Here is a 13,965-nt window from a genome sequence, read left to right as displayed (position 1 = left end):
CTGCATCCAGGTGAGAATAAATGGAGAGGTGGTCGGGGGACCGGTGGGACCCGCATCTATCAGACATTTCATTCATATCCTGCGGACGGTAATCACATCCTCGCTACTGGAGGCACAAATAAATACAGTAATAATAATTCATAAACTGTCGTGATTACTCAGATTCCTTTTGTCTAATATTTCATTGTGTTTTTTTAAGATCAGAAACTGTTCACTGAGTATCCCGTGCAGTGATGGAGGCAAATACTTTCCGATAACATTGTGTTTTCTTATTGTCAGGATCTCTGGTCGACGATAAATCTCTAATGGAAGTTCTGAGAATTACTAAACAAACAGTCAGTGAAGTGAGTGAGAAGCTGCACGTCGCCGCCGACACAGAAGAAAAGATTAACAAAGCCCAGGAGGAATATCGGCCGGCGGCCACACGGGGAAGCATCCTCTATTTCCTGACCTCGGAGATGAGCACGATCAATGTCATGTATCAGACATCACTCAGCCAGTTCCTCAAGCTGTTTGATAGATCCATAGCCAGGTAGAAGCTGCTCCTCTCACCTGGGCCTTGTGATGATACAGTATGATAATCCTGCCAATGTTTTATCTCACAGATCAGACAAAAGTCCTCTCCCCCAGAAAAGAATAAGCAACATCCTTGAATATTTGACATATGAAGTTTTTAGGTATTTTGCCAGAGGTTTGTATGAGAGGCATAAGTTCCTATTCACGCTGCTCCTTACACTGACGGTCGACCTCCAGCGGGGAAACATCAAACACCAGGAATTCCAAGCTCTTATTCGGGGTAAATTAATTTGATGTTTTATTTTTTCCTAAAATTGGTTCCTCAATTTCTCATCATCTGCTCCTGGAATCATGCATAGACTCTTCACATAAAATTCTGTCCGGGTCTGATTTTAGGTATTCCAGCCGATCACATCTATCACCTATCCATTGAATATATGAGAAAGATTAGATTGGTTGGAGTCTGACTGATGAGACCCCCAAACACACCACATCTGGCGGTATGGAGCGGCAGCGCACATTCTCAAACACCGTCCAATTATAACTCCTCACCCCTTCTGCCTCCCAGTGTTCAGAACTCCATCAATCTAACATTAAAGGCACTGGTGCCAGGGGGTTAAAGACAGACGCCATTCAGAATCTGAGCCCGTGCCAACTGCAGCATGAGCCGGCTGTGATACACCGTGAGCTCTTGCTGCAACGGCCGGGATCAGAGATGACTTCGATCCCCCCTGGTTTACCCCTTAGATGCTGCAGTCAATGCTGACCTCGGCATCTAAATGGTTTTTACAACGTGATAGTAGGGTGCGGATGGCCCAACAATGGCCCCCAGGTCTGCCATCTTAGTAACCTATTAGGCCCTGCCAGAGGACATACTTAGCATTGCTGCCCCCGTAACCACCTGAACTATGAAGTTATGACGTTATTTAGCTCGCACAGTGAAAATAAATAAAATAATGCCAGAACGGCTGTTTTTGTTTTTCCAGTCTCCCAAACAAAACTGAATAAAAAGCGATCAAAAAGTCGTATGCACAAAAAAATGCACCAATGAAAACTACAGTTCGCCCTGCAATAAAACAAGCCCTCACACAGCCCCGACGATGGAAAATTAAAAAGTTAAAAAAGTTATGGCTTTCAGAATATGGTGACACAAAAACAAATTAATTTTTTTTAAGGTTTTTTTTATCGTATAAAAGTAGTAAAACATTACCTGTATAAATTTGGTATCGCCGTACTCATACTGACCCATAAAATAAATATAACATGTCATAAAATACACTGACATTTTTTTTGCACAATTGCCACCCAAAAAGAAAAAAAAAAATATTTTAATACATTATACATACCCCAAAATTGTGACATTAAAGAATACAACTCGTCATGTACAAAACAGCTGGAAAACCATTTGAAGAAATTCACGTGTCCAGTGGTCCGAGCTCGAGCTGACAGTATAAAGTATCTGTACATAAAACCTTGTCAGAATAATAGCAGGTCCCATAGAGCACTGGTCCTCTTACCCTCTCTCCTCAGCTCTGGATATTTGCTGATTTTCGTTCTTGTGATTTGCTTTGTAGGTGGAGCATCTCTTGACCTGAAATCTTGTCCTCCAAAACCTTTCAAGTGGATTCTTGACATTACCTGGTTGAATCTTGTAGAATTAAGCAAATTATCGAAGTTTTCCGAGATCCTGACTCAGGTAAAAGATCATTATTAATCATAATGTATTGGGTTGAATTCTTCCTTAAATGCATCTATCAGACTATGTCCAGCTTCTTATCCATTTGTCCCCCCTGGAAATCCCTGATCAGAGAACTTGTTATGATGGAAACACAAAAGTAGTTTCATATCAGAATGCAACAAATGCTGATGAATGGATGAGAAAAATGTTCATATTTCACTATACTAGTAAAGTGGCACCATTAGGGCATGACCACACGTGGCGTATTTCTTCCACAACTGTCCACATCAATGCCGCACAGAATCTGCGTTGCAGATTCTGTTGCAGCTCTGCTTAAAATGTGCAGTAAATTGATGCGGACTGGCCACTGCGTATTGAGGTGAAAGTACTTCCCTTCTCTCTATCAGTGCAGGATAGAGAGAAGGGACAGCCCTTTCCCTAGTGAAAGTAAACGAATTTCATACTTACCGGCCGTTGTCTTGGTGACGCGTCCCTCTTTCGGCATCCAGCCCGACCTCCCTTGGATGACGCGGCAGTCCATGTGACCGCTGCAGCCTGTGATCGGCCTGTGATTGGCTGCAGCCTGTGATTGGCCTGTGATTGGCTGCAGCCTGTGATTGGCCTGTGATTAGCTGCAGCCTGTGATTGGCCTGTGATTGGCTGCAGCCGTCACTTAGACTGAAACGTCATCCTGGGAAGCCGGACTGGAGGAAGAAGCAGGGAGTTCTGGGTAAGTATGAACTTCTATTTTTTTTACAGGTTGCTGTATATTGTGATCGGTAGTCACTGTCCAGGGTGCTGAAACAGTTACTGCCGATCGCTTAACTCTTTCAGCACCCTGGACAGTGACTATTTACTGACGTCGCCTAGCAACGCTCCCATAATTACGGTTGCACACACGTAGTCACCCGTAATTACGGGAGCCCCGTTGACTTCCTCAGTCTGGCTGTAGACCTAGAAATACATAGGTCCAGCCAGAATGAAGAAATGTCATGTTAGTAAAACCAATACACTCCGCAGAACACATAACATGTGCATGACAGCTGCGGACTTCATTGCGGAACTTAGAATCTCCATTGAAGTCAATGGAGAAGATCCGCAATGAGTCCGCAACCAGTCCGCCACAGGTCCGCATCATCCATTGTATGCTGCGGACACCAAATTCCGCACCGCAGCCTATGCTCCGCAGCGGAATTGTCCGCAACGTGCAAACGAACCCTACTAAAAAGCTGTGGAAGGCAATGGAGAAACGGGTCCGCTGCGGATTAACGCTGCGGAGTGTCTGCAGCGAAATTCCAGAGCAATTCCGCTACGTGTGGCCATGCCCTTATTCGCACAGCTCTGTAGGGCCGCTGTTTTATGGGTCCTGTGTCAGTTTTTATGTACAGTGAATAGAACATAAGGCCAGGTTCACATGTAGGGTATATTTGCTGATACTGCACAGTATCCTGCACACATGGATCTGATCTCCGCACACTACATAAATGCCAGCCCACATACTAATCCATGACAATATGCCCACACATTGTAATGATAAGTGTCAGTGTGGATAGTGTGTGGACTAATGAATGTCATTAGTGATGAGTCATCAGAGAGGAGCCGTCACCTCTCCTGACATGTCTGTTTTAATTACTTGTATTCCCTGAGCATCTTTTCTTAGAAAATATGTTGGGCTGTTCCTCTGTTATTCCTCCTAGAAATTTATGAGTAAGTTGACAACTGGGTGTTACCAGTTGGGATTGTGTCCTACACAGTGTGACACTGTCCAATCAGTGCTGACAGAGTGAGAATGTGTAGGTACATGCCCCTTTAACAAGAGGAATGGTAACACAGTTGTCAATTTATTTATACATTTCTAGGAGGAATAACAGAGGAACAGTACAATGCAGATTTCTAAGAAAATATGTTCCAGAATTGTTATTTAATTCTGAATTCAATTTCATGTGAATCCAGTCTCAGGTCTCCTTTTCACACACTTTTTTTTCTGCGTTTAAAAACACATGTAAAATGCCATTAGTTTTAACCTACTGTCCAACAACCCCACAGTGCTCTTCTCCCATAATCTGATTCCACGCCTTAACTGATGGAAGGTCTCCACCTTTCAAGGTCCTCTTACACGGCCCGTCCTGGGCTGTGTAAACGAGCGCCGATCGACAAGACCGCTCGTTGATCAGCGCTCGTTTTCTCCTTTCACAAGGAGCTATGGATGGGGACGAGCGCTCGTTACTCCGATCGCTCGTCCCTGTACATTATTACCAAGATGTGCTGCCGACAACCAGAATATTTTTCATTTTTAAAACTATACAACCAGCAGATGATCCAGCGTTTGCTCGTTCATCTGCTGATCGCTGCCTGTTCACACCGGGCAATTATTGGGAATCTATTAGCGAACGTTTGCCCGATAAATGGCCAGTGTAAAAGGGTCTTTACTCTCCGAATCCCACCTCACCACGTGCACAGTGCAACCTCAACCCAGTCCAGTCTCACCTGATCCCCAGCTTTACCACTCCGTTTATCCCAATCCATCACTCACTGCCGGCGTCTTCCCTTTGAGCTATTAAAAAACAGGAAGATTTTATAGCAAATGATTTTCAGTGCTTGTCTATGTAATTTAGTAAAGAAATATTCGGCACACAAAGTGATGATTTTAGCAAACCTTTCTGTTTTATTTTATCAAAAATTGATGCCAGAGGTTTAGTGCGACGTTTCGGTCGTATATTAGACCTTCATCAGGCACTTGTACCTCCTGGTGTCTGGTTCATCCAGTCGTTGGCGCTGCGTATATTAGTAGCGGTTTAACGCTTTGTTACGACCGAAACGTCGCACTAAAACTCTGGCATCAATTTTTGATAAAATAAAACCGAAAGATTTGCTAAAATCATCACTTAGTGTGCCGAATATTTCTGAATATTACTGAAAGAAAACCCAATATTTAGTGACAGAAACACTTTCAGCTTTTCTTACAGTTCATGTAGTCAGATCTGTAAACCGTGTAGAGTCGGATCATTACATAATATCGACTATATGTAGTAGAAGATTTATGAGGAAATCCGTCGGGACTCAATTTATTGCCCAGAGCAGTTTAAAAAGAGCAATCCCCCCACCGTCTTCAACACAGGATGATGGGTGCATTTACATGAGACGTTTTTGGCCTTGCGGTAAAAAGTGCATTCAGTTTTACCGTCAATTGCCGCTGTTTCGCAATGCGGTTTTCACCCATATGTTTCTTACAGGTGCAACATGTAAAATAAATATATTTCACCTGTAAAAAACTAACAACTCAAAAACCACATCGCAAAACCGCGGGAATATGCTATAAAACAGAGTGCGGTTGCGCCGTGATTTTTGATACGGTTTTTAGTGCGCGGCCAAAAACTTCTCATGTAAATTCACCCAAAGAACAGAACTGAAGACAGCCCCTCCCCCAGATTACTAAATGCATGGGGTGGAGTTGCTCTTTAATTTCTGACATTGTGGTGAATACATGGACATTTTTTACTATGATTTGATACCTTCATGTAGATGGAGATCTGACTACAGATAAGAGCAGCATGCTGCGCCTATGTGGACATTTATGTGGTTCGTCTACTTGCCTTTCTTAGCCTAATAAAGATTTATAATTTAACCTGTTCAGGGTAGATGGGGAGTAGGTTTTTTTGCCGGTTGGCATCCAGTTGCGATGTATTAATAATGTGCCCGCCAACTACCAGGGTCCTTTTTTTTTTTGTTCTATGTGGAAATCGGGGCATGGAGGACTTAACAGCTACAGATTAAACTTCTACATAAAAGCAGCCTTGGGCCGGGTTCCCACGGGCACTTTTTACACAGTTTATCTGACCTGAAACCCGCAGTACATTCCGTCCGAAAAACCGCACCACAATGCGGAAAGCAGCACTTGAAAAAAAAACACAAACCGTCGACACTTACCCCCTCCCTCTTCTCTGCGCGTAGCCCGGCCTCACTACCATGACGTTGCAGGCCATGTGACACTGCAGCCTGTGATTGGCTGCAGCGGTCACATGGGATGAAAACCCAGGAGGCCGGACTGCAGGAAGAAAGAGGGCGTTCTGGGTAAGTATGATTTTTTTTTTGTTGTTTTCCGCAGTTGTGATTTTTGCGGTGTAATCGCTGCGAATACCCCGCAAAAGTCGCAACACTTGGCTTTCTGTTTTCGGGATTCGCGTCCCCATTGAATTCAATGGGGAAAACCTGGAACATGCGGATTAATCATATTTTACTGCAGATTTCACCCGTCCACTTTGAAAGGGGTAAAATCCACGGTTGAAAACCGCAACAGAGTTGACATGCTGAGGATTTTAAAATTCGCACCGCAGGTCAAAAACAATTTGCAGCATGTAGAGGATATTTTTATAAATAAAGTCTACATGGCTGCTACTGTATTTCAATGCAAACTGTGGACCTGGCCTAAGGCTTAAGTGATGTCAGGAGCCTCAGCGCTTTAGGTAGCACTCTGCCCGCGGGATTCGTGATGTATGACATATAGTGGGATACGTTGCAGCCTTCCGTCGGGTAAATTTTGTGAGTCCTCCCAACGTAAGGAAAAAACATGCTGTGAAGGGGGCCTAACACCGATATGACCTAACACTGATATGGCCTAACACCGATCAGGCCTAACACCGATCAGACCTAACACCGATCAGGCCTAACACCGATCAGGCCTAACACCGATCAGGCCTAACACCGATCAGGCCTAACACCGATCAGGCCTAACACCGATCAGGCCTAACACCGATCAGGCCTAACACCGATCAGGCCTAACACCGATCAGGCCTAACACCGATCAGGCCTAACACCGATCAGGCCTAACACCGATCAGGCCTAACACCGATCAGGCCTAACACCGATCAGGCCTAACACCGATCAGACCTAACACCGATCAGACCTAACACCGATATGACCTAACACTGATATGACCTAACACTTATCAGATCTCACCGAGCATCTGCGGACAACACTATAAGATGCCTCTAGTTACACATTTTCTTTGCGTAGATACAAGCATCCTCCTTTAGGGCCGCATTGTGACCCTGTATTAAGACCATGGTGTAATTTTCAGGTGACCTGCAATGAAAAGGGTTGGAAGGATTGGTTTGACCGTGACACCCCAGAAGAGGAAATCATTCCTGATGGCTACAATAATTCCCTGGATAATTTCCATAGACTCTTACTTATCAGGTACGGAATATTAGGTTATATTCGCACACATGTCTATGACTGTCCTATGTGTCTGAATGGGACCTGCAGAAATCCATGCACATGCTGCAGAAACAAACCCATTCACATTTATAGAACTCGTTTTCGGCTGCAGAAAGTTGTGTAACAGATTTGCCGCGTGTGAACACACCCTTGTTATTAGGGCCCATTCACATCAGCGTTGTCTTTCCGTTCATCTGTTCTGTTCAACCTTTCAGTCAGATTAACGGAAAGCCAAACGGAAACTATTGCCTCCATTTGCATTACCATTGATTTGAAAAGTATTTTTTTCTTTCAGTTGGTTAGTTTGCCTCCGTTCCACTAGGTTTCCTTTTTTTTTTTCATGGAAACAATAGCGTAGTCAATGGAAGCGATGGTTTTGGCCTTCCGTTCATCTATTCCTCTGACGGAAAGGTTGAACAGAAAGACAACGCTGATGTGAATGGGCCCTTACTCTTGCAGACCATGTGAGCAGTGTTCCTCCACAATGCTGCGTCCTCTTTACATGTAGACATTCGTTCCGTGGTTTACCATTGCTTTCCTCCATGCAGGTTAAAATGAATTTTTTTCCATCCTCCAACTGTACCAATTCTAACAGGAGCCAGTGCTGATTCTGGGGGCGGTGTGACTGGTACATGTGGGGGCGGTGTGACTGGTACATGTGGGGGCGGTGTGACTGGTACATGTGGGGGCGGTGTGACTGGTACATGTGGGGGCGGTGTGACTGGTACATGTGGGGGCGGTGTGACTGGTACATGTGGGGGCGGTGTGACTGGTACATGTGGGGGCGGTGTGACTGGTACATGTGGGGGCGTGTGATTGGTACATGTGGGGGCGGTGTGACTGGTACATGTGGGGGCGGTGTGACTGGTACATGTGAGGGCGGTGTGACTGGTACATGTGGGGGCGGTGTGACTGGTACATGTGGGGGCGGTGTGACTGGTACATGTGGGGGCGGTGTGACTGGTACATGTGGGGGCGGTGTGATTGGTACATGTGGGGGCGGTGTGACTGGTACATGTGGGGGCGGTGTGACTGGTACATGTGAGGGCGGTGTGACTGGTACATGTGGGGGCGGTGTGACTGGTACATGTGGGGGCGGTGTGACTGGTACATGTGGGGGCGGTGTGACTGGTACATGTGGGGGCGGTGTGACTGGTACATGTGGGGGCGGTGTGACTGGTACATGTGGGGACGGTGTGACTGGTACATGTGGGGGCGGTGTGACTGGTACATGTGGGGGCGGTGTGACTGGTACATGTGGGGGCGGTGTGACTGGTACATGTGGGGGCGGTGTGACTGGTACATGTGGGGGCGGTGTGACTGGTACATGTGGGGGCGGTGTGACTGGTACATGTGAGGGCGGTGTGACTGGTACATGTGGGGGCGGTGTGATTGGTACATGTGGGGGCGGTGTGACTGGTACATGTGGGGGCGGTGTGACTGGTACATGTGGGGGCGGTGTGACTGGTACATGTGGGGGCGGTGTGACTGGTACATGTGAGGGCGGTGTGACTGGTACATGTGGGGGCGGTGTGACTGGTACATGTGGGGGCGGTGTGACTGGTACATGTGGGGGCGGTGTGACTGGTACATGTGAGGGCGGTGTGACTGGTACATGTGGGGGCGGTGTGACTGGTACATGTGGGGGCGGTGTGACTGGTACATGTGGGGGCGGTGTGACTGGTACATGTGGGGGCGGTGTGACTGGTACATGTGGGGGCGGTGTGACTGGTACATGTGGGGGCGGTGTGACTGGTACATGTGGGGGCGGTGTGACTGGTACATGAGGGGGCGGTGTGACTGGTACATGTGAGGGCGGTGTGACTGGTACATGTGGGGGCGGTGTGACTGGTACATGTGGGGGCGGTGTGACTGGTACATGTGGGGGCGGTGTGACTGGTACATGTGGGGGCGGTGTTACTGGTACATGTGGGGGCGGTGTGACTGGTACATGTGGGGGCGGTGTGACTGGTACATGTGGGGGCGGTGTGACTGGTACATGTGGGGGCGGTGTGACTGGTACATTTGGGGGCGGTGTGACTGGTACATGTGGGGGCGGTGTGACTGGTACATGTGGGGGCGGTGTGACTGGTACATGTGGGGGCGGTGTGACTGGTACATGTGGGGGCGGTGTGACTGGTACATGTGGGGGCGGTGTGACTGGTACATGTGGGGGCGGTGTGACTGGTACATGTGGGGGCGGTGTGACTGGTAAATGTGGGGGCGGTGTGATTGGTACATGTGGGGGCGGTGTGACTGGTACATGTGGGGGCGGTGTGACTGGTACATGTGGGGGCGGTGTGACTGGTACATGTGGGGACGGTGTGACTGGTACATGTGGGGGCGGTGTGACTGGTACATGTGGGGGCGGTGTGACTGGTACATGTGGGGGCGGTGTGACTGGTACATGTGGGGGCGGTGTGACTGGTACATGTGGGGGCGGTGTGATTGGTACATGTGGGGGCGGTGTGACTGGTACATGTGAGGGCGGTGTGACTGGTACATGTGGGGGCGGTGTGACTGGTACATGTGGGGGCGGTGTGACTGGTACATGCGGGGGCGGTGTGACTGGTACATGCGGGGGCGGTGTGACTGGTACATGCGGGGGCGGTGTGACTGGTACATGTGAGGGCGGTGTGACTGGTACATGTGGGGGCGGTGTGACTGGTACATGTGGGGGCGGTGTGACTGGTACATGTGGGGGCGGTGTGACTGGTACATGTGGGGGCGGTGTGACTGGTACATGCGGGGGCGGTGTGACTGGTACATGCGGGGGCGGTGTGACTGGTACATGTGGGGGCGGTGTGATTGGTACATGTGGGGGCGGTGTGATTGGTACATGTGGGGGCGGTGTGACTGGTACATGTGGGGACGGTGTGACTGGTACATGTGGGGGCGGTGTGATTGGTACATGTGGGGGCGGTGCGATTGGTACATGTGGGGGCGGTGCGACTGGTACATGTGGGGACGGTGTGACTGGTACATGTGGGGGCGGTGTGACTGGTACATGTGAGGGCGGTGTGACTGGTACATGTGGGGGCGGTGTGACTGGTACATGTGGGGGCGGTGTGACTGGTACATGTGGGGGCGGTGTGACTGGTACATGCGGGGGCGGTGTGACTGGTACATGTGGGGGCGGTGTGATTGGTACATGTGGGGGCGGTGTGATTGGTACATGTGGGGGCGGTGTGACTGGTACATGTGGGGACGGTGTGACTGGTACATCTGGGGACGGTGTGACTGGTACATGCGGGGGCGGTGTGACTGGTACATGCGGGGGCGGTGTGATTGGTACATGTGGGGGCGGTGTGATTGGTACATGTGGGGGCGGTGTGACTGGTACATGTGGGGGCGGTGTGACTGGTACATGTGGGGGCGGTGTGACTGGTACATGTGGGGGCGGTGTGACTGGTACATGCGGGGGCGGTGTGACTGGTACATGCGGGGGCGGTGTGACTGGTACATGTGGGGGCGGTGTGATTGGTACATGTGGGGGCGGTGTGATTGGTACATGTGGGGGCGGTGTGACTGGTACATGTGGGGACGGTGTGACTGGTACATGTGGGGGCGGTGTGATTGGTACATGTGGGGGCGGTGCGATTGGTACATGTGGGGGCGGTGCGACTGGTACATGTGGGGACGGTGTGACTGGTACATGTGGGGGCGGTGTGACTGGTACATGTGAGGGCGGTGTGACTGGTACATGTGGGGGCGGTGTGACTGGTACATGTGGGGGCGGTGTGACTGGTACATGTGGGGGCGGTGTGACTGGTACATGCGGGGGCGGTGTGACTGGTACATGTGGGGGCGGTGTGACTGGTACATGCGGGGGCGGTGTGACTGGTACATGTGGGGGCGGTGTGATTGGTACATGTGGGGGCGGTGTGACTGGTACATGCGGGGGCGGTGTGACTGGTACATGTGGGGGCGGTGTGATTGGTACATGTGGGGGCGGTGCGACTGGTACATGTGGGGGCGGTGTGACTGGTACATGCGGGGGCGGTGTGACTGGTACATGTGGGGGCGGTGCGACTGGTACATGTGGGGGCGGTGTGACTGGTACATGCGGGGGCGGTGTGACTGGTACATGTGGGGGCGGTGTGATTGGTACATGTGGGGGCGGTGTGATTGGTACATGTGGGGGCGGTGTGACTGGTACATGTGGGGACGGTGTGACTGGTACATCTGGGGACGGTGTGACTGGTACATGCGGGGGCGGTGTGACTGGTACATGCGGGGGCGGTGTGATTGGTACATGTGGGGGCGGTGTGATTGGTACATGTGGGGGCGGTGTGACTGGTACATGTGGGGACATGCATTTTCTCTTTTCCTGTGCGTGACATTTATCAGTGTCAAACCACATTTACCACTTCTCTCCCCGAGCCTCCAGCTCTCTCCAGATCTCGTTGTATTAGAATACTGTCCTCTTTTATGTTCTTGCCTTTATACTGTTTACTATCATCTATAAAAATATTACTGTACAATCTCTCTACAAGGTCATTAAGAAATATATAAAGCAGCACAGGGCCCAATACTGGAACCTGTGGTCCCCACGAGTAACAGTGACCCCTCCAAGACTGACCCCTGTGGTCCCCACCAATCTGAGTATGTACCATTAATAGCCACCCCCTGTTTTCTATTACTGAGCCACTTGTCTATTTACACACATTTTCCCCCAGTTCCAGCATTTATTATTTTATCTACGAACCGTTTATGCGCAAAGTATCAAATGCTGTGGAAAAAATCCCGATCTATGACATCCAATGACTCCCCCAGGTCCTGTCTAGCTCTTACCTCCTCATAGAAGATGATCAGATTAGTTTGTCAGGACTGATACCTCATTATCCCATGCGTATATGAAGTTATACCTTTATTCTCATTGAGATACTCCAGGATCTCATCTCTTAGAAAACCTTCTTTGAGACCTTTAAATAATGGTCTGTCTATCACGCTACTTAATTCCCTCCGAGCTCAGGGTGTACGCAATCTGGAGCCGGTCATTTGTCTATTTTCATCTTTTTAAGGCGGCTCTGCACTACAATTATTCTCTATCTTTAGTGTTGCTTTCTTCATCTGTAGGGAAGGAGGTGGGAGGGAGAGGAGAAGGAAAGATCACACCCTGTTACCTGTCACCTGTCTTACCAATGAGAGGCGATATGTGCTCTCTGGTTGTCACATTTACGGGGGTCTTTTTCCTAGTAGAGGGGTAAGAGGAGGAGCAGTTGTACATGTAATCGCTCCCTGCACCTAAACAGACTAGTTGTCTACTCATCAAGTTTAATGTTTTGGCTACATTGCGATTTTGTTCTGCAGCAACTTGCGGGTCGTAACGCAACCAAATTGACTTACATTACTGCCATGTACGCAGCGCGACACAGCGGTTTTTTGATGCACAACCAGTAAGTCGCCGTGTAGCCCTCGATTTACTGGTATCTGGCTCGCTAATAGTTTTGTTCTCTTCAATCCTGGGGATTATGTGATGATACCTGCATGTAGACATAGGGGACATGTATGAGTTCTCCACATCTTGGGCTTTTCTTTACGAGGCTCTTCTTGGGCCACAAACATAAATCTTTATGCATTTTTTACAAAACGTTACAGTTTGATGCAAAATGGCATGAAGGCGCCCAAGAGTGCTGGGTGGCATTCTCACAATGTACCAGGTCTCTACTTTCAGGAAGATGGTGGGTATGGGGGGGGAGGGATAATGTGATTTATTTATTTTTTATATATATAATTCAGGTCTTATTTGTGTACATTTGTCAAAAGTGGATAAATAGTCCCGGCAGCTCCGGTCATATATTGTTTACAGCTAAGAATCAATTAACGATGCTCTATAGATTTTAGTGAGGCCGTGTTATATTGTACTGGTTGTGATCTGTTATCTATTCATATAATAGGTCTTGGTGTCCTGATCGCACTCTGTCTCAAGCTCGGAAATACATTGGCAATTCCTTAAACATAAAGTACACAGAACCCGTCATTCTAAACCTTGCAAGCACTTGGGAAGAAAGCGACACTCGTACCCCACTCATCTGCTTCCTCTCTATGGGCTCGGATCCCACAAACCAAATTGATGCACTTGCCAAGAAGCTGAAACTTGGTAAGTATTGCAGGACGGAGCTCTTAATATTAGATGTAAAGAAATCTGCACAGTCAAAGAAACCTGCTCCATAGGCAGCAATTGGGATAAGGTGAAATGAAGTCATATCCACCCCCTCCAGCACCAAACGAGGGGCTTATAGGGTGGTGATACAAGGAAGCACATTCTGGACCTTTCATCCAGGACATGGCCTCCTATGTGGCGTCTATTCTGTGACGTAGGCACTTCAGACCATGCACTGGACAAGAAATACAGGAACATCTTCACAAAATGAGTCCCAATGGGTTTAGTTTCTCCAAAAGAAATAAACTCTGATATTCATTATCTCCGGTGAAAAAAACCCCCACTCGATTTCAGATAAAATGTAGTGTAATAAGCAGTGTAAGAGCAGATACAATGCAATTCATCACTAAGTAGTGTGCATGGGGATAAATTCTGAAAGCACAGAAAG

General features: G+C 48.5%; 1 protein-coding gene across 1 annotated transcript in view; it reads left to right on the top strand.

Annotated features, from left to right (window-relative positions):
- The window catches only part of DNAH8 (dynein axonemal heavy chain 8), a 329,590-nt gene extending 316,002 nt beyond the window's left edge, over window positions 1–13,588 (top strand). Inside the window, exons 79-83 of the mRNA XM_075863774.1 lie at window positions 280–532; window positions 606–796; window positions 2,091–2,212; window positions 7,272–7,390; window positions 13,312–13,588. Coding sequence (XP_075719889.1) covers window positions 280–532; window positions 606–796; window positions 2,091–2,212; window positions 7,272–7,390; window positions 13,312–13,588 — 962 coding nt within the window. The remainder of the gene's footprint in view (window positions 1–279; window positions 533–605; window positions 797–2,090; window positions 2,213–7,271; window positions 7,391–13,311) is intronic.
- Window positions 13,589–13,965: the final 377 nt, after the last annotated feature.

This window comes from Rhinoderma darwinii, chromosome 4 (genome assembly GCF_050947455.1).
Source record: "Rhinoderma darwinii isolate aRhiDar2 chromosome 4, aRhiDar2.hap1, whole genome shotgun sequence".
In the NCBI taxonomy this organism is placed as follows: Eukaryota; Metazoa; Chordata; class Amphibia; order Anura; family Rhinodermatidae; genus Rhinoderma; species Rhinoderma darwinii.
This window is presented reverse-complemented; position numbering and strand designations above follow the sequence as displayed.